This window comes from Lutjanus erythropterus, chromosome 5, assembly GCF_056507025.1.
Source record: "Lutjanus erythropterus isolate fLutEry1 chromosome 5, fLutEry1.hap2, whole genome shotgun sequence".
NCBI lineage: Eukaryota > Metazoa > Chordata > Actinopteri > Lutjaniformes > Lutjanidae > Lutjanus > Lutjanus erythropterus.
The window spans coordinates 16,136,651-16,160,675 of record NC_139321.1 but is presented as its reverse complement, the minus strand read 5'-3'; the positions used below and the strand labels follow the sequence as shown (position 1 = coordinate 16,160,675).

The following is a 24,025-nucleotide window of genomic DNA, read 5'->3' as shown; positions in this document are numbered from 1 at the left end:
TGCTATTAAAGGACATAAAATGAAATACATCATGGCGTCCGTTACGTCATGCGTTGTTTTTTCTCCTTTGTGTTGTTTACGGAGCAGACTGCAGGCCTGCTGAGGGTTCAACTGAGCGAACACTTTCATTAGAGTCATTACTTTGTAAGGGTTAGCCATGTTTTCTGTTCACTTTTGACGTTGTGCATCTGAAAAGCTTTGACGTCAGAAACTGGAAATTCCAACTGGGAAATTTCAACTGGTTGTTTGTCTCGAACACAGTATTAGAGCAATAATCTGAGACTTTTAGTAGATTTAATTTGATGGTTTGCAGTTGCCCATAAGGATTAGATGTTGTAGCTTAATTTCACCTTAGCTGGTTTTAGCACTCTGCCTTAATATTGGACCAATTTCAAAAATGGTCATTATCCTAAGTTACTTACACACAAAAACATAGGAAAGTAGAGTTCATGTTAAAAAAATAATGAAATCATGCTTTAAGCGCTTTTTGCTCACTGATATCCATTTTCCTGAATGGAAAAATAACCAAGCCGATACATAAGGGATAATGTACGCTGAGCCGGTCGTTACTGTGAAAGAAATCCCGACAGGATGATGGTGAAATGTGCCAAAAGTTCGATAAGCATTTCCATGGAAGCCCTGATCAGGCTGTGCCATCATAAATCTACTGCGTCCTCTGACAGGTGACACTATTCTGTAATTCTGACCTGATGTGCTTTTAAACTGTTTCTGGAAATATTTCTTTTAATGTCAATACACTGGACACACAATACCGTTCAAGAGTTTGCAATCGTCTGCCACAAAAGCTTTGATTCAGTGCAGTCAGATGGCTGAGAGGACCACTCTACATTTTTTTAAAGGTCTGTGATGCTTGTCGATTGTAGAATCTCGTCTTTGCAAATAGTGTCTGTTCTGTATGAAGGGTTGAATAAAGGGTTGTGTACATTGAGAACAAAATGCTGCACAGTGATTCAACAAGACTGACAAGTGAAAGGGCAGAAGGAGACAAAGATCCCTCTGAGCAACACTTAAATAGGAATATAAGAAATCATAATGGTAAAAGAAACTGGAAACTTAGAAAAATCTGTGCAGATTTCAGGCTTCTTTTTCACTGCCAAGTGCACTGTAACACCTAAGACGAGCTGGAATTAACAGGCGCGTTGCTTTGGCAAAACTATTCTTAAAACTTCAAAACAGAAATGGAAGGTTACATATATGGACAGACAAACCACAGTTTAAATCTATTTTATACAACCACTGAGGAGACTGCAGAGGCCCCCCCAAAACAAAGGGTTCTCTAAATATTTAGAGCCCAGTTGCACCCTTGTGTTTTAAAAAGGATCTGGAGTCACTTGTGCTTTTCTGGACTGGAAAACAAATTCAAAATCAAAGGGTTTCTGGTGGGAAAAATGGTTGCAACTGTCATACAACACTGAGGACATCGACTAAATGGAAGTTTTAATGATTTAATTATTCTTCTTTTGGGGCCAAAACTATTTCAAATGGAAATAATACAGTTGGTGTCTGAAATATACTGTTTTCATCTATGTTAAAGTAGTCATTGCTGACAGGGAGAAGAAAAAGAGCAGGTTGTTATGAACCTCAAATAGCTCCCGCTGGCTGCCGTCAACGTGTGAGTGTTTGTGTGAATGGGTTTGTATAGCTGAGCTCCTGATGAGAAGGTCGGCACTGTGCCATTAGTGTATGACTGTGTGTGTGAATGGGTGAATGCTGACATGTAAAGTGCTTTAAATGGTCAAAAGACTTGAAAGTCGCTCTATAAATGCACTCGATTTACCACTGATTCCAGACTACTGAACGGCAGTGTAGCTATAACGGATCTGCAAAAAGGCCAGCTCTTTAATAACCATGAGAAAGCAAATATAGCAAATGTTAAATTAACTGCTCCAAGCAACCGCTACCACAGTTTCTGTTTGGACTGAAAACTCTGTCAGTGGAACAGATATGGTCAGTCACCGCTGATTGGTTATTAGCCAAAAACAAAACATGACGACGACATTAAACTGAATGATGAAACTAAAACAAATGGCATTTCAGCCTGAATTACCATTTGCTCAGCCAGACTTTAAATGTTGTTTTAACGCCTTGGAGGGGAATTCTTAAATATTTTTATTATGCTACATCATGTGCTGCCCTCCCAACATCAGTTTAATCAATTTCAACGTATATGGATGGGACAACGACACATAGAAAAAAGGTGATGTTCATTTACTTTGTTAAACCGGTGGAAACGTCCCTCAGAGGGCTTCTTTTTACTTTTATACTTTTAGTACATTTCAGAGCCTGTACTGTTACCTGAGTAAAGAAGTTGAATCAATGCTTCTACTTTTATCAGAGTCATTTTTACTCACGAATCTGCACTTCTACTTGTTTGTACTTTTGCCACCTGTGGGCCAGGCAAGACTGGCCTGTGAAGAAACACAAGTGAAGAGGTAAGCTGACATTTTGATGGATAAAAAGCACAGATTTCAGCAGTTTGTGATCTATTTGGAGAAAAAAAAGTCGTTTTTTTTTAAAAGGTACTCCATGAACTCCTTAATATAATGACGACTCCTTGAAACTGGCTGATAAATTTAAATGTTATAGTGTTTTTTATCCAGAAAAAACACAGCTCCTCTGCTTACTATTTGTGTGTAGGCCAGTCTTGGAAAGTAAATACATTTAGGTCAGGCTTAGTGGAAAAACCAATGTGCTCTGCAGACATACAGTAGTCATATCCATTTGTCGACTATAATACTCCCACTTTAATCCAGCCTCCTGACCTGTGAGAGAAAGAGTAAATATTCCCACAATGCAGACACTGACTGAAGATGCACTTACTTGATGTAATAGGGCACTTTGTTCGGAGAGATGGCACGCTCCCACGGTATCTGCACTGAACCTGCGTAAACACACAGAAATCAATTTCAAAATAGGCATGTCACGCATGAAAAGCCTTTGTGTACAATGTCCCTGACAGCGTGTCCAGACAGCGTGTCCATTCAGACCTTCTTAACAGAGCTACTCTGGGGTACAACAGGCGCAGTAAAGCCAAAGAGACAACTCTATTGTGTCGGGTTTCCACAGAGTGTTGGTTTATTTGGCACGGCCCGATACAATACGGGAGGTGGTGGCGGAGGAGTCGGTGAGACGGGGTGACTGTAGCGTTTTAACCGGCCTCCAAACTGAACCGCAGGGGGTTCAGCTGAGGATCAAACGCGACTGACTCAATAAGAAGAAGCAAGAGGCAGGCAACATACACACCAGCACACTGATACAGAGGCATGCACGCAACCTGGCACACACACACACACTCACACACACACACACCATGTCATTGTCTATTACTGTATTATGGCACAGCTTACTGCAGACTTGTATGTTGTTGCTCTGCATGCGAAAAATACTTAAAGATTCAAGTAGACTTACAAATCTAGTGGTGGAAAAAGCATCCAGATCCTTTACTTAGGTAAAAATAACCATAAGGTAAAAGTACTCAATTACAAGTAAAAATCCTGCATTCATGCATCCTATTTGAAGGTAATATTTGGATGTACAGTCAGTGTTGATGGTAAAAGTAGTCAACTGAAGCTAAAAATTCCTCAGTGCTGCCATATTGACCAAGAAAGATTAATTTTCCTGCTTGCAGAGTTGTGCCGGCAGTGCTTACATGGACTAGGATGCATTGCACAAGAGCTTCTGATGCCCAAGTTGCCATGTATCACCATCCTAGTCTATCGCTATTACTTTGCAGACCAAAACATACCATAACATTACAAAAATTCTCATCTAGCATGTCCCCTGGCTGTACAGATAGTGTTGGAGACTAGAAATCCACGCTGAAATAGGCTGCATCACTGTGACAACACTGGAGCAGCAGGAGAACTCAGCCTTCTTGTCAATATAACACACGCACTGAGGAATGCTTTGCTTTAACTGACTACATTTACCATCAACACTGACTGGACGTCCACAAGAAAAGTGCCAAATTTTCCCATCAAGTAAATTTACATTTTATAAGATCATATAATTTTAAATGTAAAATCTTAAGTTGAAAAGTAAGAAAGAAGAAGAAGTGTAAAATGGAAAGCACAAAATAAAACTGTTCTCACAGCTGAAGTTCAGTCAGATAGACCGTCTTTGTGTTTCATCCTCTCTCTCACACTCCTCCCACTTCTTTTGATCACCTGATTATGGGTGTTCACCTTTTTAATTAAACCATTCGGATTCTGCTATGACCTCCATCAGCCAATCATATTATTGCTGTCAAACATTAAACCTGTTCTCCGCTCCGCTGCAATCAGGTGTCATTTACTGCAGTCCTCGCAGCCCTCCTCCACCCGTTCACCACCAATTAATCATATCCAGTGTCACGTCGACTTCACCTGAAGTCCGCTCCTCAGCATATCTAGATCATCTCATCACCACCACCAGTGTTTAGACTCCAAGACTCACTGTACATTATCCTACATGCTACATAACTATATGATTTATCTGTATGTGTTCAACAAAGCCACAACACAAGTTCACCCTTTTTTCTCACTTTTCTCTAATCTTGCTTTCATCTATGATACTGCTTTTTTGGGGGGTTAGAGTAATTTAAATTAACCATTTCAGAACAACTCCAACATCTGAGGCATAATGAAGGGTCCTAATTAAATATTGCTTTTTTTAAGGGATCACAAATAAAAAAAAGATTATCCAATTTTTTAGTTTTTATTTGAAAAGTAATTAGTAATCACAGCATAGATAAACGTATAGTGGGCTAAAAAGTACAATATTTCCTTCTGAAATGGACAAAATTTCCATAATAACCTTTAAGCATAATGTAATTCAAGTTGTTTGAGAGAGAAATAGACTTCTGCTCCTCCTCTTAGCTCTGTAGTATTTGATGACCTGGGAATGAAACTCTTTCTCCAGAACCGATTCCTGCACCTTTAAGTACTTATGTTAGTTAATGTACTCGGTTACATCCCACCACTGCACAAATCTGTCCATCTGTGTATGTTAAGCACCATATGCACTACACCATATGCACTATGAGCTATAGCTAACAACATAGTAAATAAGGGCATGTTGGTGTATTAAAAAGCCACACAGACACAAACCCAGACGTTCCTGCAGGGTACAGTGGGCTGAGCTGGCAGTGAAGTCGAGCTATATAAGCCCCAGTGTGGCATCTCTGAGCCAGCGTGACAGCAGTAAAACTGGATGGGGTTGGCGAGGACACTGGAGGAAGCACACAGCCCTACACCACTTCAGACACATTCACACACACACAGTGAGAGCCCCGCAACACACAGCTTTTCCATTTCTTCATCAGCTTAAACTAGGCAAAGTAAATCACATCTCTGAGCAAGCCCCCCCCCCCCCCCCCCCCCCACTTCCCCCGCCGCCCTGCTCCCTCTGTGCAGCCTTTGAAGAGCAGCAGGTAAAAGAAGAGACAGAATTCACAAATATGTATCTCTGCTCAAATGAGAGAGATGACTGTTGTGATGAGCATCACTGGGAATGCTTATCGCAACCATGTGCTGGAACTGATGAGGAAAGATGAACAAAGGCTGCCAGCTCCACCTCTAACCCAAATACACACACAAACAAACGCCCACAGACACACACACACACCGGCAGTGATGTTTAACCTCATCACAACAAACCTTTAATACACCTAACCTTCTTTTGCAGAGATGCTGCATTGGCACAGCATGGCACAGTTTCGTGCGACGTGAGGTAACAACTTCAAAAAGCAGAAGAGGGCTCTTACTGGAAAGGAAGTGCTGCGATCCGGGGCCAAAGTCTCGATGTGCATCCTGGAGCTGCTTCAGCCGCTCCTCTATCGAACCCTGAGGACACACACACACACACACACACACACACACACGACGAGTTCAATCAAAGGGAATCGTGCTGTTCATCCTTCTCCACCACAAATCCCCAAAATAGAAAATACACGCGCACAAACCACCTGCTTCTCCTCCATTAGTTAACTGCAGAATATAAATTATGTCTTTTTCCTCCACTGCCCCCTCTTGAAGGACTCTGAAAGCCTTTGAAGAGCAGCAGGTAGGAAATGAAGACAGAGATTACAAAATAATATATTTTGTTGAAATGAGGACAACGGCTCCTGGTTGCAATGTCAATGGTGGGAAAAAAAAGGGGACTTAGAGGAAGAGGAGATGAAACAGGAGAGTTGCAAAGCCTCGCATGTGTTCAATATAACTGAGTGCGTTGACAAAATTAAGTTTGCCGTTGCCTTTGTAAAAGCATTTCACGTCAGTTATGTTTCCAACCAAATGGGATTTAGTCGGACTAATCCTGGTTTACTTGAAATGTGTTGGATTTGGCCCCGTGAATCACTGTCAGCTGGATGTTTGAGACACGTCAGACAATGGGAGGTAAATCCACTCGCGGTGAGGTAGAGACAGATAAAGAGACAAAGAGAAGAGACTTCAAAGAGGAGCAGAGGCAATGAGTCGTAATGTGTGAAGTTAGATGTATTAAGTTAGAATTTTTTACACGTCATTGATCCCTCGCCAGAAAATAAAACAAAATAATCTGGACCTGTGATTTAAGTTGGCTGTGACTAATATGGAGGACTGTCAGCGTGCCATGGAAATGGTACTGCCAACTGTGCGGTGTGTTTCACAATCTATTTGTTTTACAGGCAATTTGGGCTGCCATAAGGAAGACAAATGACTAAATTATCCGTGATCGACAAATATTAGCAAATCAAATTTGGAAATACATTTTCACTGGCGTCACAGCGGCCAAAATCAACAGGGCACAGGATGTTGCAGGGATTTAGCATTTATCATTTTAATTAATAGAGAAATGGGACGCAGAGAAGGAGACAAAGAAAAAGGTTTCTCCATTCTGCTCGCTTGCTCTCGCAGTGAAAGATTGCGCGACGCCGGGTCAGTGCATCTTATTGCATTGAAATTAATGAATGTGGATGAGTAGAGATAGCAGATCGACCACGGCTGTGAGCAAGGCAGCTCAAAGAAAAGTTGTTTTTTTTCTTTCTCTAAAGCCATTTGCACCACCTGTCTCTTCGCTTCATGTCACCTGGGGTCTGTTAATATCACAGAAACTTGGCAAGCAATCCAAGACCAGGGAGGCGAATATCTGCTGGTGACTATGGATACTAAAAGCCTTTTTAACAGTGTCAATCATCAAGGGGGATTAGAGGCTTGCACCTATTTCCTGAACCAAAGACCACAGGGCACACAAACATGAGTGCATGTAAGATTCAGCAGATACTGTCCTGTGAAAGACTTTCTAATTAACCATAATTATTAAAAGGAAAATTGATTATTAATTAAACTCATTATTTTGAATTTAATATTTATTTTGCTGTTAAATTATGTTTACTAATTATTAGTAATATATATAATATATATTTATAATATAATATTTATTTTATCATGTGTTTGTGTAACAGTAGAGAATGATGTCAAACACCTCATGTTAGTGTTGTTATTTAGTCGTCTCTGTTTAGCCAGGATGGCTATGTGTGCATGTATGTGGGTTCAAACCTGGACTTCATTCTTTTTCAGCACAATGCAGCTCAACACTTGGCATTAGAGACATACACGTGAAGGCTATTCTGTTCTAATTCATTGGTGAGATGGGAAGGATGAATCCTCTGTGTGTGCATGTGTGCGAGAGAGAGAGAGAAAAAAATGAAGGGTTACTTGTTTTACGGTCATTGGTGAGCCTGCAGGTTCACCTGTGCAGAAACGCTAATAGCTGGAGTCTGTATCTGGTTTAGTTTTGCAGTTCGTGTTCAGAGTCTACAGTAATTCTCACAATTTTACATCACTCGCTGTATTTTTTAATTTTCGTATAAACAAAAACCTCTATTGTACAGATTTCAATTTGATTTTTATTTTCTTTTTCTTTGTGAACCCCAACCTTAAAGTTCAAACTGCACCTATGACTAATATATTATATATGATATATTAACATTGCAATAACAGAATATTGAGGCATTTCAGACCAACAGCTTCTTAGTTAAGCACTTTGATCTGAGTTTCAGGAGTCTTCATTGGTCATGTCTAGATGGGAACCCCGGATTTGTTAAACTCTGCAAGACTTGAACAAGAGGTTTGTATATTGTGGACATTGTACAAACTAATTATGTTTTATAATGTGACATCGACTTGTTTTAAGTTTAGGGGCAGAAAACACTTGGTTAGAGTTAGGGAAAGATCATAGTTTGGGTTGAAATGATCGTTCTCCTATATATTATATTCTGATTGAGAGAATGAGACAGACAGTTCAGATCTGCAGCATCAAACAGGTTTGTACAGGATGTTCATCATCCTGTACATCCAGACTCCCAATAAGAACAAGATTTAGGGGTTTTGCTCACTTCTGTATGAGTGTGGAAGAATATGGAGGAAGCCTGTAATAACTGCCAAGTCAGTCAGAGCCAGAATTACACAATTAAAAATCCTCCACAGAGCTAATATCACACCCTCCAGAATAATAAAAAAAAAAAGACCCACGCTCCTCTGATCTCTGCTGGCATGGTTGTGTACAAGTTGGAACTTTGATTCACATGCAATGGCTCTGCCCTGCAGTTAGGTCCCTTTGGACAGAAGTGTTTCATTGGATCTCAGTAATAATGAATATAAATCTGTCTTCATGTCCTCTGGTTTGCTTGTTAGGGTGTAGGACTGCTCAGCTAAGGTCAAAGGAAGACAGGAAAATAGAAGACCTAGCCTTTTTGGCAGCAAAAGGAATAATTTTGTTCAAATGGAAAATTCATAAGCCAAAATATTTCTGAATAGAAACATGGTTACTTGAATTTTCTAATCTTCTGGCTATGGAACAAACAGCTGATATGATCAGCAATGTTTGAACTGGGATCAAGCTTGAAAATGAGTTTCAACAGGGTGTATTTGAAACTAAGTCAAACTGGTGCTGAGCCCTAATGTGAGTAATTTTGAATCTCTGGGTCTCCATATACATGTCATGTTCTCCTTATACATGTCATGTTCTCCTTATGATGATGATGCTGGACTGTATAACCCCTTCTATGTTATGTGTTGTTGTGTAATATGCTATTATTGCACCTTGTTGTTATCGTGGTCGTTGTTTGCTTGAACAATTTATTTTTTGTATCTCCGTCTTAAAAAAGGCGTAAATACAAACACAAAGCAAAAAAAATAAACAATTACATTCTGATTTAACAGTTTATTGTTGCACACATTATAACATTTTACATACTAACTATTAATTATTTGTTAATGATTAGCAAATGAAACCGTGTGTGCATGTAAACCCTTTAAGAAATCATTTCATAGAGTGAAGGACCAGCTATATGTAACATTTTCATGGTTAATAATTAGTCTGTAAACCATTTATAAACATTATTTGAAGTGATTATAATGTTACAACTGATGATTATAGTGAGTGAGCACCCAAAGCATCATCTTTTCCTAAGCATGCAGTTTTTGTTCCTGTATTTTAAAAGTCTAACTGCACACTGAATATTAATTATTGATAACTTGGCCGTGCAAAAGTTATTTGCTCAAGGGGCAGCCGCAGCGCCACAGTTTGAAGAGTTGATGAGCTGGGGGTGAGAACATGTCGTCCATAAACATTATTTGGATGCCCATTATAAAGTTACAAGCAATGTTCATGAAACTTTACAACAGGGACAATACCAATTCTGAATTTCCACGATTGTCAATACCTAATTTGATACCACAGTAAAATGCAAAAAGAGTGCAAAAGTGATTTCTGCTCAGACATTAAGTCAGTCGCTTCTTCTGTCTCTCATTCTCATTTTTCCCTTCATATTCTAACAGTTAATTTTAACAGAATAGGAGCACACATCTGTAGGTCTATACTGTATTTTTTTAGCTTGGTGTTCTGCTTCACAATACAAAAAAACAATGAAATCCACAGTTTTAAGGCGTAACCTACACCGCTGTGCTCTGAGCACTGTTTAGCTGAGCTGACAGAGCGCACTGGATGCACTGTTGTGTGCACTGCTGCAGCTAGTGTGTGTGTTTGACTGAGGGAGACAGAGAGGGAGAGAGGAAGGTAGAAGGAGGACTATTGCACACCATGAATACTTACACTGACGGCTGCTTTATCACTTGACCCGCCCGTCAAAACCTGCCTTATTTTCTAGAAAGTCGACTCGCCCGCTATGTGGGTTAACAGGGTTGATCCACACCTCACTACTTCTTCTTTTGGACAAATTGAAGCACAGCTGTTGGTGCAGATGCACATGCTGCTATCCTACACATGTAGTTGTTGTTGTTCAGTACTGGTAGGCATTATTTTCATTCCTCTGGCATTTAACAGCAGACTGCTGCACTTGTGAGCGATTTTACTGTCCCCGTCATGTCAGTGTATCCGTTCTCATGACATTCTTACTTCACAATTGTTTGATAAATGGTTTGTAAGCATGTATAAACATTATTTGACTATTTAACGGTAAAATAACTATGACCTAAAGTTAAATTACCAGAAATTTGTCATTTATTATTGATGCATATTAGAAAGCATTACCAGACTTTTATGAAGACTTTTTATCTCCAGTACAAAGGGACATCAATGGGGAACAAGATGAATCCTAATTTATATGTAGCTCTCTACCAACAATCCTCTACATGAGGCTGTGGTGACATTTTTTGCAGGATGTCTCTTGATAATTCAGGCTTCAGAGGGTGTGTCACTGGGCTTTTATGCACATCTGAATGCTTTTAACAATCATTTAAACTTTAATATGCATCGTGACCTGTGTGAAAGACAAACATTTTAGTTGAAACAGAAGGAAGGTAAAATCAGACTGACAGATGTTCCCATTTATATACAAGCTCATCCCACACATTAGAAAAAACACAGCTATATCAGTATGTATAGCTGCATCTCTAGGATATAAAGTACCTCAGTGGTTTTCCGAGCACAGAGCACTTGAACTTGGTCGAGTATCCTAAAAATGGATCAAAACAGCTAGAAATGAATGAGAACCTGACACGGGAGGAGTTCCTTTTAACAAGACACAAGCTGTGTCGGAAATCCACACCGCATAATAATGCTATACAGTACAAGCTCCGTACTGATCATCTGTTTTAGGTGGCGGTCTCAACAATACTGTTTTATACTAACAGGAAATGATACAAGGAGTGTTTGTCTCAAGATCTACTCTTCTTTTTGTTTTCAAAGACTTTTTGGAACTGTTTCACCACCACCCACCATTTATTTACATTTTGTTCAGCTCCTCCATTTCCCTTGTGCATTGCATTGTGGGAGTATTTGCATCAACACAGTGTGCTCAAGAATCGACAATATTTCTGTATATTGATAATGTCTGTCTGAGTATATTCTATTTTGTCACTTTAGGGTGAAAATGCTACAAACTCAAAACCTGCTCAGAATCAGCGTCAGGGTAGGGTTATGAAGGCCATGAAGGCCATGGCCATTGTGCCGCCTCACTTTGGCCTTACGTCCCTTATGGCCACAGCGGTCGTGATGATACGCCTGCGCTGCCACAACTGATTTTGCCATTTTCTCCTCTGCCTCTTTCCTATCAATACTTTTTTTTTTTGACAAGTGTCTGTCGCTGAGATTCTGATTTCTCACTGGTCAACATCAAGTGAAACACACATAACTAGTGAAAGAGATGTCCACTTTGATTATTCACCAGCCCACATCCTCCTTCTCAACATCCTCAATGCTGGTTCAACTGTTAGTCGAGGTTTGTAGCAGAAACCTTAGTAAAGTGTGAGTGACTGGCTGTTAAGCCATATCACATGCTTTTTGTTGAAAAACATTCAACTTATCTATCTTATCTATAAAATGACCAAAATATCTAGTTCAAGAGAACATCTACACTGTGACTACAAAACAACATCCTGATGCATCTTATTAGAAGATGTGCTGCCTCAGGAGTTTACTGCTGGAGATGGGCTCTGATGTGTGCATACCATCACAGATTCGCACATCAGTTGTTCTTCAGATGGCACATCGAGTAAACCTAATTAGATGGCTCTACCAGTTTGAAAGGTTGGTCAGTTGCATTGTGACTGCAAACAAACCGCTCCAGAGTTTCAGTGGAGGCAAGCCCAGAGCATCCTGGGCAAGCTCGGCCCGCTTGTTTAACAGAACATCCGAGTGATTGCTGCAAACCTGGGGGTGAAAAACTCCCGGTTTTGAAACAACTGGTCCAAACAAGCTAGGTCTAACTAGATATATCAGGGGGCATGAATATCTGTACAAGATTTCATGACAGTCCGTTCAATAATTGTTGAGATATTTCAGTCCAGACCAAAGGCAAAGCAAGGCAAGGCAAGTTTATTTATATAGCACCATTCAGACACAGGGCAACTCAAAATTCTACACAGGAGCAAAGGAATACATCAAGTCTACCAAAGTGGTAGATTAGCAGACAGACCAATCCAAAGAGCCATGCTGTTATCTATTGCTGCCATTGACAAATAAAAGATGGATGACATGTCTTCCCTTCCTCCCACTGTACAAAACTGAAGCTAAAATATCCTGGATATGAGCACTGCCATCTTGTGCTGGTGATGTCATTTGGAGCCAGAGTCTGTGTAGTAGTGATCGTTTCGAGCTGTGCTTTCGCGTTCCTGCCCACACAGCTGACCGACTCAATCGTGAGCAGAGCTCAGCTGTCAATCATGACATGGAGCCCCGTTTTATATCATCAAATAACTAATTAAAACCAAGCTGATCAGAAAACACGAACACTTGAACAAACATCAGTGTGATAAGACCTAAAATGACAGAAATCTTTGGAAACAATTGTTTGAGGTCTATATGTTTTAGTACATGTCTATTAACATTGGTGAGGCAGGATTTATGACCTGTGCTACAGCCAGACACCAAGGGGCAAATGAGATGCTTTGACCTCACTTTTAGATCCATTTATCAATTTCAATATACACACAGTCTATGGTTGATACTGTTACCTACAACAGTCCACGCTAAACAAAAGATGTGGAGAAAATCCTTCAGAAAGTAAAAGCATGACTCGCTGTGGCTGTGATTAGTTGCTGCAAACAGTCCAATAGCTTTCACTTGGAGGACAAAGGCTTAAGCTGAAGCAATCAACTTTGTTTTCTTCACTCAGAACAGAGCAATCCTTCATGGTCCTGGAAGAACATAGCTTCCTTTCACTCTGTACTAGCTGTACACATGGCTTCAATGACAATAAAGAATAAATGTCTACAGTTTACAGAGTGCTTTCAAATCAACCCAGCAGCTCGTCTTCACTGATCTGCCATGTTTTGTTCTCATTCTGTTCTCCTAACAATCCGTTTCATTCTGGACTATTTCAAGGCCGAAAGGCAACAGCAAAAGCCACGAAGAGTCAGGGACGAGTGGAAAGTGGATCCTGGAAATGAATTTCTCAGAACTGTTGAAGGGACGTTGAAATCATCATCAGAGGAGAGTGAGAGCGAGACAGAGAGGAGGAGAGGCTGGAGTGGCAATTACAGCATCATGACGATGTCACGAACGAGAGGCTGCGGAGAGGACGCCACAAAGGTTATTTAATGGGAACGGGGTGTTCTCACATGAGGTGCAGTGGAGGCTGAGAGGGGTTTTGTTGTGCTTGTAGGAGCACTGCAGAGGATGCTGATGGAGCACGGAGCCAAAGCTTGAAAATTTCACGCTGACAAGAATTATAGTAATGCTCGCTGGATAATGCATCTATACATTCATCTAAGCATCAAGGGGAGGGCGAGTCCAGTTCAATGATTCCAAGGCACTTTATTCTTGAAATTTTTAAAAGGCTTTAAGAGTAAGTACTTTGGATTCATTGAAGAATTTCCCTCTTTATGTGAGGGCATGTCTTCAAAGCTTTCTTCTCATCATTCATTCATATTTCCTGCTGTATTCGTCTCTTTACCTGCCGATTCATTCTATATGACGACTCCACAGTTTAACTGTTAAACATTCTGACAAAGTTAGGGTTTGGATTAACTCATCACAGGGAAGAAGTGCTGCAGAAAAACAACAGCTGTTATACAACAGGTCCATACTGAGACTAGTGTGTTAAAGCTGTTGGAATCTTCCCACTCTGTTAATGTAAACTGAAAACTTACTGCAGCTGTTTTACAGTAAACAGCCTCTAATCACTGGGGATGTCTAGTACTTAGATGCAGCTACAGGATGTGGTGGCCAGATGTTAGTTTTGTAGAATAGTAATGCTAAAAGTTGATATAAACCAAAACTCACAAGTTTGAGATACACTAAACCTATAAGAATGTATATAAATCATAAAAAGATGCATGAGTTATAAAAAATATGTATAACTTAAAAAACATGTATAAATCAGACATCAAATGTAGTTTTCACATTTGAGATAATATTGGCTCCAAAAGAAGAGGTCATTTATTAAATCATTAAAAATTCCAATTAGTTCATGACCCCACACTGTTGCATGACAAGAAAAAAGAAAACAATCTGCTATCTGTGACTGTTACTGTTACTGGATAAGTCAATCATTTAATTTGACCTGAATGAAAGGACTGGATAGCCAAGCTGTGCACTCGTTGTGCATGACCATAGTCTTCTACATGGCAAGGCAGACATTTTGCTAAATCTAGAGACAGTAAACTGAATATCTATGGGTTTTGGACAAAGTAGGACATTTAAGGGTGATATCTTGGGCTTTGGGATCACAGTTTTCTGACAATCTGACCAAACTACAAATCGATTAATCAGAAATAATCGACGGATCAATCAACAATGAAAAAAATTGTTAGTTGCAGCCCTGGACTCGTCCTCCAGCCGTAGTCACGCATTCACATGTTCTGGGGGAGTGGCTTTGGCACACTGGTGTGAATAGTTTTTTTAATAATTATTTTTGGGGTCTTTTAAGTTTTTAGTCAGTGGACGACAGCAATAAGATGCCAGAAAATGAGGGGAGAGAGAGAGACTGGAAACCGCAAACAATAAAGGTTCCTGTCTAGACTCGAAAATGGGACATTGCAAGTCATGATTGCTGCCTCCCCCCCTGGTGTGGAGTTTCAAGCTAAGGGTAGAAGCCTGTAATGTTCAAATTGATGCTACTTCCCTAACTGGGTGATTTTGTTTTTTGATATTTCACTTGCATATGACGGTATGAACCACTTAGTTCAGTGGTTTTAATGATCCCTGTGAGTAACTGGCAATTAGCTATCGGCTTGCAAACGTTCTCTGATCACCCCTCCTAATGATATCAGACTTTATCCTCACACGACCTTTATCCGCCCCCTAAAACACCCCATGCCCTTCATAAGCTCAAAAAGAATAAAAGACATAAAGCAGTTGCAGGCCTGGGGTGCGGGTACCATTAGAGCCTCACATAAACCCTTAACTTGCATTAGGACAAACATTACACATGGAATCGCTCTCCGATGGTTCCCTTGAATTTGTCTGCCGGCGAAGCTGCTGCTGCTAACAATGTCAAACGGACGACACAGACCCAGCAGTGAACTCTACCTGAAGCACTTTCCATCTGCTGTTGAGATGCTCCAGGGCGCGGGCGTTCTCCATCGACAAATGGACATCGGAGATCGCCAGCTGGTGGGCCAGATCATTGATGTGCTTCATGCCCTCCTTCACCTGGGTCAGCTCCTCCTTAAATAACTGCAGGAGACGGAGCGAGAGGAGTAGAGGGGTAGAGAGGTGTGGAAGTGGCATATAATGGAAAACAGCTCAAATACAAAACGAACACCGCTGACAAACATTCAGTCTGGACAAACCACATTCAGATTAAATAACAGAAATCATTTGAACTGTGATCCAGTTATCGCTGTCAGGTCTGTTATAGAAACTATTTGACTGCAACCATATATTAATTAAATTAAAAGTGAAAAGAATGAAGATACTCGATACTGGAATAGCATAAGCATCGCATAAGCAATGTGAACAATGAGAGGCTTTATACAGTAAACAGTGTCTAACCCCACACACCAGAATACACCAGAACAGGTATGAAGTGTGAGTGTGTGGGCAGGTTGTGTGTGCATATGGTAGTCTGCTTCCTAATTATTGTGCACAGTAGGGTGTATGTAATCTTTTCCATTCTCCTTTAATGAGCAAAAACTTCAGCTGTAGATTTTACTTTTTTTTTTTTTTCCAATCTTCACAGTGCAGAATCCAACCTGAAAGGAACTGATTTTTGACAGAGGGCAAACAAAGACATCCAAAATATAATAATTTTGTCAAGTTCCCTCTGTGACGTGTTTTTATGCAATTGTTTTTTTTTAGCACTGACGTCTTCATTTGGCAGTACACAGTGGAGACATAAATAAAAGCACGTAAATGAAAGGTATCCTGCTCCGTTCAGTAATCTGTGGCTGCGTGGCGTGAACACCAGCTAACTGAGCCTCAGGACAGCCTGAGGTCACATGTCTTTTAGGGATTAGTTCCCTGCACTTCCTCCTATGAGTATCATTTGAATGACAGGATGTTCATTCATGTAAAAACCCTCCAGAACTCCAGCACATTTAAATAATCACTCGTATTAAATTAAGGTTTCATGTTTCACATGATGGATGGAGCTGTTCTTCCCATTATGTAGATGTGGATTTCTTCAAATGGCTTCTTTTAATGGCAGGAAATTAATCTGATGTCTGCAAATATGCTGACTGTTTTAAGACACCAGCAGGAATAATGAAAAGCAGTGAGGCAACAAAAATGACATGCAGAAATATAAAGAAAAAATTGAAATTTAAAAAAGCATTATCTCATTTTGGCAGTCTAGGAGCAAGTGTGCGCACTTATACGTCACTGTATGTGTCAGTTTTATGTGGTAGTACACTAATATCTTTCTCTTTGGGACCACTGATCAGACAAAATAAGATATTAAAAGATATCACCCCGGGATTTTGGGAAGCTGTGACATTCATTTTTGTTATTTTCTGCCAATTTACAGACCAAACTACTGGACTGCTTTGAGATTGCAGTCAACAAATAAAGTTGCGAAGAGATTAACAGTACAAAAGCAAAGCAAGGCGAGTGTGACATTTGGACAAATTTGTCAGGTGTTACTGACAAGATGGAAAAGATCTGGACTCAAATATACAAAAAGCACAAATACTGCCTCAGTGAGCACCGACCAGGATTTCTTGTTGAAAACTGGTTGATATTCTGTCTGAACATTTAAAACCTCTTTTCAACCAGCTAAAATGCACATGCATGCACTTGTATTTAGGTGTACTGGTTGCAGCTTTAGTCTGACAAACTGGATGCACACTAGTTCTAAAAGTCCTGCCACTGGTCTGGCTATGCAAGACTACTCCTGGATATACGCTCTGGGACGTAGAATAAAGAGTGACGAAGTCAATCATATGAACAGGTAGATGTGGTGGATAAGTGGGTTGAATATAGGACTTTCATCCTGGCAGCTGAGATTTGAGTTATATTAGTGGCACTTTTATTTCTGGTTCCCAACTGAGAAATTTGGATTTAGTTTCTTAGTGAGGCTCCTAAGTGACGAGAGGCTGTTATTTGCACATTGTAGTGGATGAAAAATCACTTCTGCAAATCCTGGTGAGATATGAACATTCAATCACTGTTTTCAAATAGTAAAAAAACTCACTTTTGAACCAATGAACTGTCTTTTCCACAGAAGAATGCTCACTGGGGCACCTCTGGGTTAAGGCAACATTCCGGTTGTGTTCTCCCTAGTCAAGTAAGTTCTCCTTCAAAGAAAGCACTTTTTTTTCTAAATAAACAAGACATATTGAGAAATATGTTGCACTTTGTTATAGAGAAATTCAACCATATGACTAGAATCTGCTGTAGTTGTGATTGTGTTATGTGTGTGATTTATTTTGCGGTCTGTTTAATTGAAGAACTGTAATTAGTGTGAATGTACTCGTACACTAGCAAATAATTTCACTTTGTTAAACTTGTTGCAGACAGGTATGCATATATTTGTTAATACCACAGAAAAATATTGTGTTTTCTCTATGGGACTGGAGAACACACAAAATCAGTGGAACCCTGTTTCTGTGCGGGTATGAATATCAGAATGTTTGCAGGATGTGGACACATATATTGCGGCACTGGACACATATTTTAGGACTGGACGGAAGTGGACACACACATTGTGGGAGCAGGCACATACTGCAGGAGTGGACGGGAGTGAACACATATTGTGGGAACGGACACATATTGCGGGGTTGGACGGGAGTGGATACATATATTACAGCAGTGGACATATTGTGAGGGCGGACACATATATTCCAGGAGTGGCTGGGAGTGGACATGTATACTGGGGTAGTGGCCGAGACTGGACACGTATATTATGGCATTGGGTGGGAGTGGACACATATATTGTTGGAGTGGGCGTGTGTGGGCACGTGTAGTGTGGGAATGGCTAGGAGTGGAGGAGTGGACCAGAGTGAACATGTATATTGCAGCAGTGGACACATATTGTGGGATTTGGTGGGAGTGGACACACATATTTCGGGAATGGGCTGGAGTGGGTACAATTATTCTGGGAGTGGACAAGACTGGATACATCCTCTGGGAGTGATTGGGAGTGGGTGCATATATTACGAGAGTGGGCAGGAAGGGACACGTTTATTGTAGCGGTGGACACATAGTGCAGTAGTGGGCAGGAGTGGACACATATATTGTGGGAATGGATGGAGTGAACACACATATATTGCAGGACTGTACACATATTGCGTGACCAGGCCATAATGGTCAGAAATCTTTAAGGAGTGGGCGGGATTAAGAAAACAGTCCCATGCAGGGCTCTAAAGTAAATGATTAATCTATTAATGGATATTAAAATAAGCCTCAGTTGCAGCCTTATGTGTGTGTATGAGAGTGTGCTTAATGTGGGTTTATGGGTGTGTTCTAGTCGCCTGCGTCCATGTGTCTGTGTTTAAATGTAAATGAATGAGTGAGTGCAGATGAGGCCAACTGACAGTCCTGCCCTAGAGAGCGAGCTGAACATGTGCTGGCTGTGACAGGAGTCCAAACAGTGACATGATTATTGTGAAGTGCCCTCACTTCTAATGAATAGCGCCACACAATTACAGGCAGCGGCGGCGCTCCGTAATGACTAAACCAATGACCTGTCATTTGTTTAACCACATCTATTCAGCTGAGGATAGTAACCCCTGCCATCTCTACTGTGTCAGTTTGAAGTGCCACGTGCTTGTCATCGTCTGTCACATCACAGCCACTCAGACAGGAGTGTGTACGCGGGCCACCAAAACAAACATTTTTAAAACTGCACAGCCTGATACACATCTCTCACTTATTCAGGAGTAACATATCACTGCTGTGTGTTCTTCTGATAAAAAAAAAGCTGCATGTCACTGTTTTGATGTTTGTTTACAATGTGCCAAAGTGTCAAAACGCGTGCTTTTTTCAGGGTTAGCCCGAGGCGAATATCTCAAAGGAGACAATTAAGTTACTCCACAGGTAAAAACCAATTTATATCTGGGATTCATGATAATGTGTCTGCATGTACAAGCGTGTGTGCATGAGAGAGATAAACGGAAAAAGAGACAGATGAGAGCGTGTATGCAATGCGGCGTGGTTTTCTGTCTGTGTCTACCTTGGTGGCATCTATGTGATCCTGCAGAGAATCGATGAAGAGGTCTCCGACAGGCTCCCAGGCATCTCTCACCCCCTCTGCCTGCTCCAGGGCCACAGCCAGCTCCTCCATCGCTGCCTGGATCTGCAGTAGACGCTCTAAAGTCCTCTCCATGTGTCTGTTAGAAATATAAGTCATTATTGTTAACTACCTGGACCATTAGCGCTTGGAGCTAATGTGAGCCATAGCCTAAAATCCTATAAAAATCATAGAGCATGCAGTCAAACATCATTTATTTAAATGTACAGACTGTCATTTCACTATGGCTATGTGCAAATTATTTTAAACCATCCTTTTTACAATCTAAATGCCTTTTCTTTGAAGACATGTTTCAATATTGAGAGAAGGAAAGTCTGAATTTTTAATGAACTAAAAGTTGATAAATGTGTTTTCCTAATTGTTTCTATAATGGATTATATTTGCCACGTTTTCTAATCAAGTTATGGTAATTGCATTACGTATAATGTACTGCTGCATACCCTGCTACGGATCAACACACACAGTCAAAGGGAGAAATAACACTCGACTTTATGGCGCTAAATGTTACAGGCATACTACTATTATATATGGTAAAAACAGCTTTTTATTATTAAGACTGAACTAAGACTAAACTGGTAGAGGTCACCCAGTAAAGTGCAGATCAGGTAACAGAAGCACCTACTGCATTTTTGTACGATACAGACATATGCAAAGGTTTTAGTGTTTTTGTGTATTACAGTTTTAGTTCAGTTCCTAACTGTATAAACTTAATAAGGAAACAAGTCCAAACTTTTAAATTTAAACAGTGTTATTTTTTGGAGATACTCAAAACCTGAAATTGTATCTGTTCATAGATTAGAGCCTGCATGTCTCAGTGGAAGATGTGGCTATTCAGAAATTTAATATTTTGGCATAGAGCTGATTAGATCACCCCCCCCAGTAACTGAATTTAATTCCAGCAAGTAACCACTATCATGGTTAATTTCTCACGTTTCTATCAAACCAAATTTCATGACAATCCGTTCAGAATTAAGTGAGTTGCAGTCCTCCGGGCTTCTGCCTAGAGGAGATAATAAAAGAGCAAATCTTCCACCCCTTGTCAGGCATAACATAACATTTATATTCAGGTATGATCCAGTTGTTCAATCAAGGAGGAACAAAAAAAAAATATTAACTCAAAAATTTTAGCTTTTAAGTTTTAGGTGTTTTGTTTTAGAGATTCTGCTCAATGGGTTTTTGTAGAAGATTCAAGAAGCACATGGACTGAAGAATTAACTCCTCAAAGCTCCACCCAAGCTTTCAGAGGACAAAACATGATCCTATCCTGAAGAAAAACCTGAATGAAAGTCGACTTCTAACAATGACCTTCATTACTTGGATAAGGTGCATTGTTGTTGTTATTATTATTGTCATTATTATGATTATTTTCAATATTCTTTCACAGCTATGGACATGGACAAGCTATGGAGAGCAGAAATCCAAAGATGGAAGAGATATTGAAATACTTTACTTCAATACAACAACATAAAAATACTCCAAGTAACTGTATTTAATGTGCAAAAAATGTCCTATGATAAACCAGATTGGTTGTCAGGTGATTATTGGGGTTGAGAAGAAGAAAAAACAAGCTCAGTACAAAAATTTCATCTTTCTGTAATTTTTTGTTTTTTTTTTTGTGTGAAACCTTGAAGGCTTTTCTTTCTTTGGGCCTCGATCAATTATTCAAATAACGTTAAGTTTAGAGGAGAAATGTCTCAGCACTAGGACATCTGAAATGTGACAAGGAGCCCAATCTAAGTTTTACTTTTTTGTGAGGATTAACAAACCAAAAAGTTGGGAACCCCACTGGTTCAATCATAAACAATGCATTATATGTACTTATCATGTGTTTTAGTTCATGTAAAATTATAACCTTAAAAGTTCTCATGAAGTCAAAATCAATATTTATGTGTTTTTATCACAAATGTATTGCCCTGTATGTCACTTATACATCAGTATTTGGTCTAATAATGACAAAAGTCATTTTGTAGATATTCTCAGGTATTCTTAACAGTATTTTGTAACAGTAGTTTGTCATTTCCTCAAAAGTGTTACTGACTCATCCTGCACTGCATCCTGCATTTACGACATTTGTGTCCAATAAAACACTTTCTCGCTTCTGACACCACCAGAGCATGGATGAAGGAGAAATTGTAACTACAGTTGTCAGACAAATGTAAAGAAGTACAACTTACAGTACAATATTATTCCTAGAGGCAGAAAGTAGCATCCAATAAATGACAGGTACCTTGGAAATGTATTTATATAAAGAACTTGAGTAAATTTAGTTGCCACCACTGCAGAACCCACACTTAACCTGTACAAGATATACACAATGTGAAAAAGTGTCTGACCGGTGGCGGTCCACACAGCGCGCTGTCAGCTTCTCCCACAGGTCACTGGCCACGTTCGCCTGCTTCCACACCGAGCGGCTCACATTTAAGATCCTCCGACGTGGAGACACCTCTGGAGAGGGTGGAAGAGGTCAGAAGGGGTCAGGCGGGGATAAAAGGATAAAGGTACAAAGGAAGACATAAAAACATGGAGCAGAAAGAGAGGTAACAGGGTGGAGAGGAGAGCAGGGGTCAGGAGTCAGACAGAGAGAAGAGCAATGATTGGAGGGATGGATAGTACACCAACTCCACGAGAGGGAAGACAGAGAAAGGGAACAAGTTGGAGACGCAAGAAGAACACAGCAGGGTAGATTTCTACAGTATCCCCAGGAGAGCGTCCTGTGCTCAGAGACAAACACTACTAGGAGGATGTATCGGTGGAGAAAAAGTCAAGCTTGGTGTATTATTGATCTAAGCAGATGGTACTGTAGAGCTGGTGAGCTGGAGCTAATTGGTCCCGACCCGGACGCTTTCCCTAAACTCAGTGCGACATCAGAGGACAGATCACTGCTAATAACTGCTAATGGAGGATTTCACCTGCAAGGGTCCCACCAAATGAACTCTGGGGCTTTGCCCAGCGAGGATGTGAGTATGATATTTTGGCTGGCGCAGCAGTTGGCACAGATTACGAAGGGAGCAGACCTTTTCCATCGGTCAGGGTCTCCTCTGGCTCCTGGAAGGGGTGCTGTGCCAGGAAGGCCTGGGCAGACTCCAAGACTGAGTAGATGAACGGCCCGCGAGACTTGACATCCTCCATGAACGCCTGCCGGGAAACAAACAGAGAGAGGAGAGTGTTTCTAAGTGGAGGAGAGTGAAAGGCATAAGCTGTTTTCAAATTCAGGAGCCGGTTCAATCAACACCGTAGCCAAGGAAGATGAGTCCTGGAGGCGAAGCTGAATATGTGCCTAACAGAGACCAGAGGTAATGGTGCTTTATAACAACTGAATATGCATTGGTAATAATTTTGGGTCGCACCTCAATTAATAATATGCTAATAAGCTGTATTTTGAATCGAATTAGACAAAAAACAGAAATAACATGTTCTTTATTCAACAATTTTAGACCTTTATTAGACTTTCTTTGAGTGTATTTTGGGACAAATTACAACAAAACTGTACTGTCAACTAAAGTGAAATCACAAACTGCTTTTTACAGCTTCAGAGGGGGCAAGACAGAAAGTTTGGGAACCACTGTTCTAATGTAATAACTAATGTAATATTTTTTCACTTTCATTCAATGAGCCGCCCCTGAAACTGTCTGTCAGGAGGTCTGTCTCGCACCTTGAAACCCTGTGTTAAACTAATCGAATTAAATTAACTCATAACTAACTTATAATTAAATTATACTCTGGCTTTGATGGATATGTGTTCTGGCATTTTAGACTAAAAACTGAATTAAAAAACATCCATACACTAACATCTGTGCAACAAATCTCTTTAATTAGCAGGCTTTTGATCAGAGCCTTTCTACAAGACGTGAACAAGTATCGAGTGAAAGCAGCAGTACAACAGGTTAAAATATCTCACTTATTTGTTTCAAGCAGATGAACTTGAGTGGCTAAACATCAAGGGCATTGTAGTCCTGGGTATAATGGACTACAAGTTACAGACACAGTGTTGGGTGGAGACAGGTAAGCGCTCTAAATATACTAAATTTACAAACTACACAAGAAGATAGGTTATGTTAACATCAAGCAACAGTACAGACTAAACAATTAATCCATCACTGAGAAAAAGAAATGAATAACAATAGTTGTAGCATCTCAGCAGCCATTGGCCTAATTCTGCGTATGTAGTATGATTTCAGATGTTTCACTTCAACACATAATGTGAAACTAGTAAATAGTGTAGCATGTTAATGGTAAATATAGTTCCATTGCACAGGAACAAGCACTTGAACACAGACAAAAAACAGCAGAGGAGAATCTTCAGAAAGAAGTGACAAAATGTGACAAAAAAAATTAACATTTCAGTTATGGCACCACACAATTGTAGAGACTTAAACAGGGTAAAGGACAAAA

At 40.2% G+C, this 24,025-nt stretch overlaps 1 protein-coding gene across 1 annotated transcript in view; it reads right to left on the bottom strand.

Moving 5' to 3' along the window:
- The window catches only part of drp2 (dystrophin related protein 2), a 197,874-nt gene that overhangs the window by 62,469 nt on the left and 111,380 nt on the right, over positions 1–24,025 (bottom strand). The window contains exons 4-9 of the mRNA XM_084718858.1: positions 22,648–22,768; positions 21,967–22,078; positions 19,556–19,712; positions 15,472–15,618; positions 5,765–5,843; positions 2,842–2,902 (exon numbers count right to left, since the gene is read on the bottom strand). Coding sequence (XP_084574984.1) covers positions 2,842–2,902; positions 5,765–5,843; positions 15,472–15,618; positions 19,556–19,712; positions 21,967–22,078; positions 22,648–22,768 — 677 coding nt within the window. The remainder of the gene's footprint in view (positions 1–2,841; positions 2,903–5,764; positions 5,844–15,471; positions 15,619–19,555; positions 19,713–21,966; positions 22,079–22,647; positions 22,769–24,025) is intronic.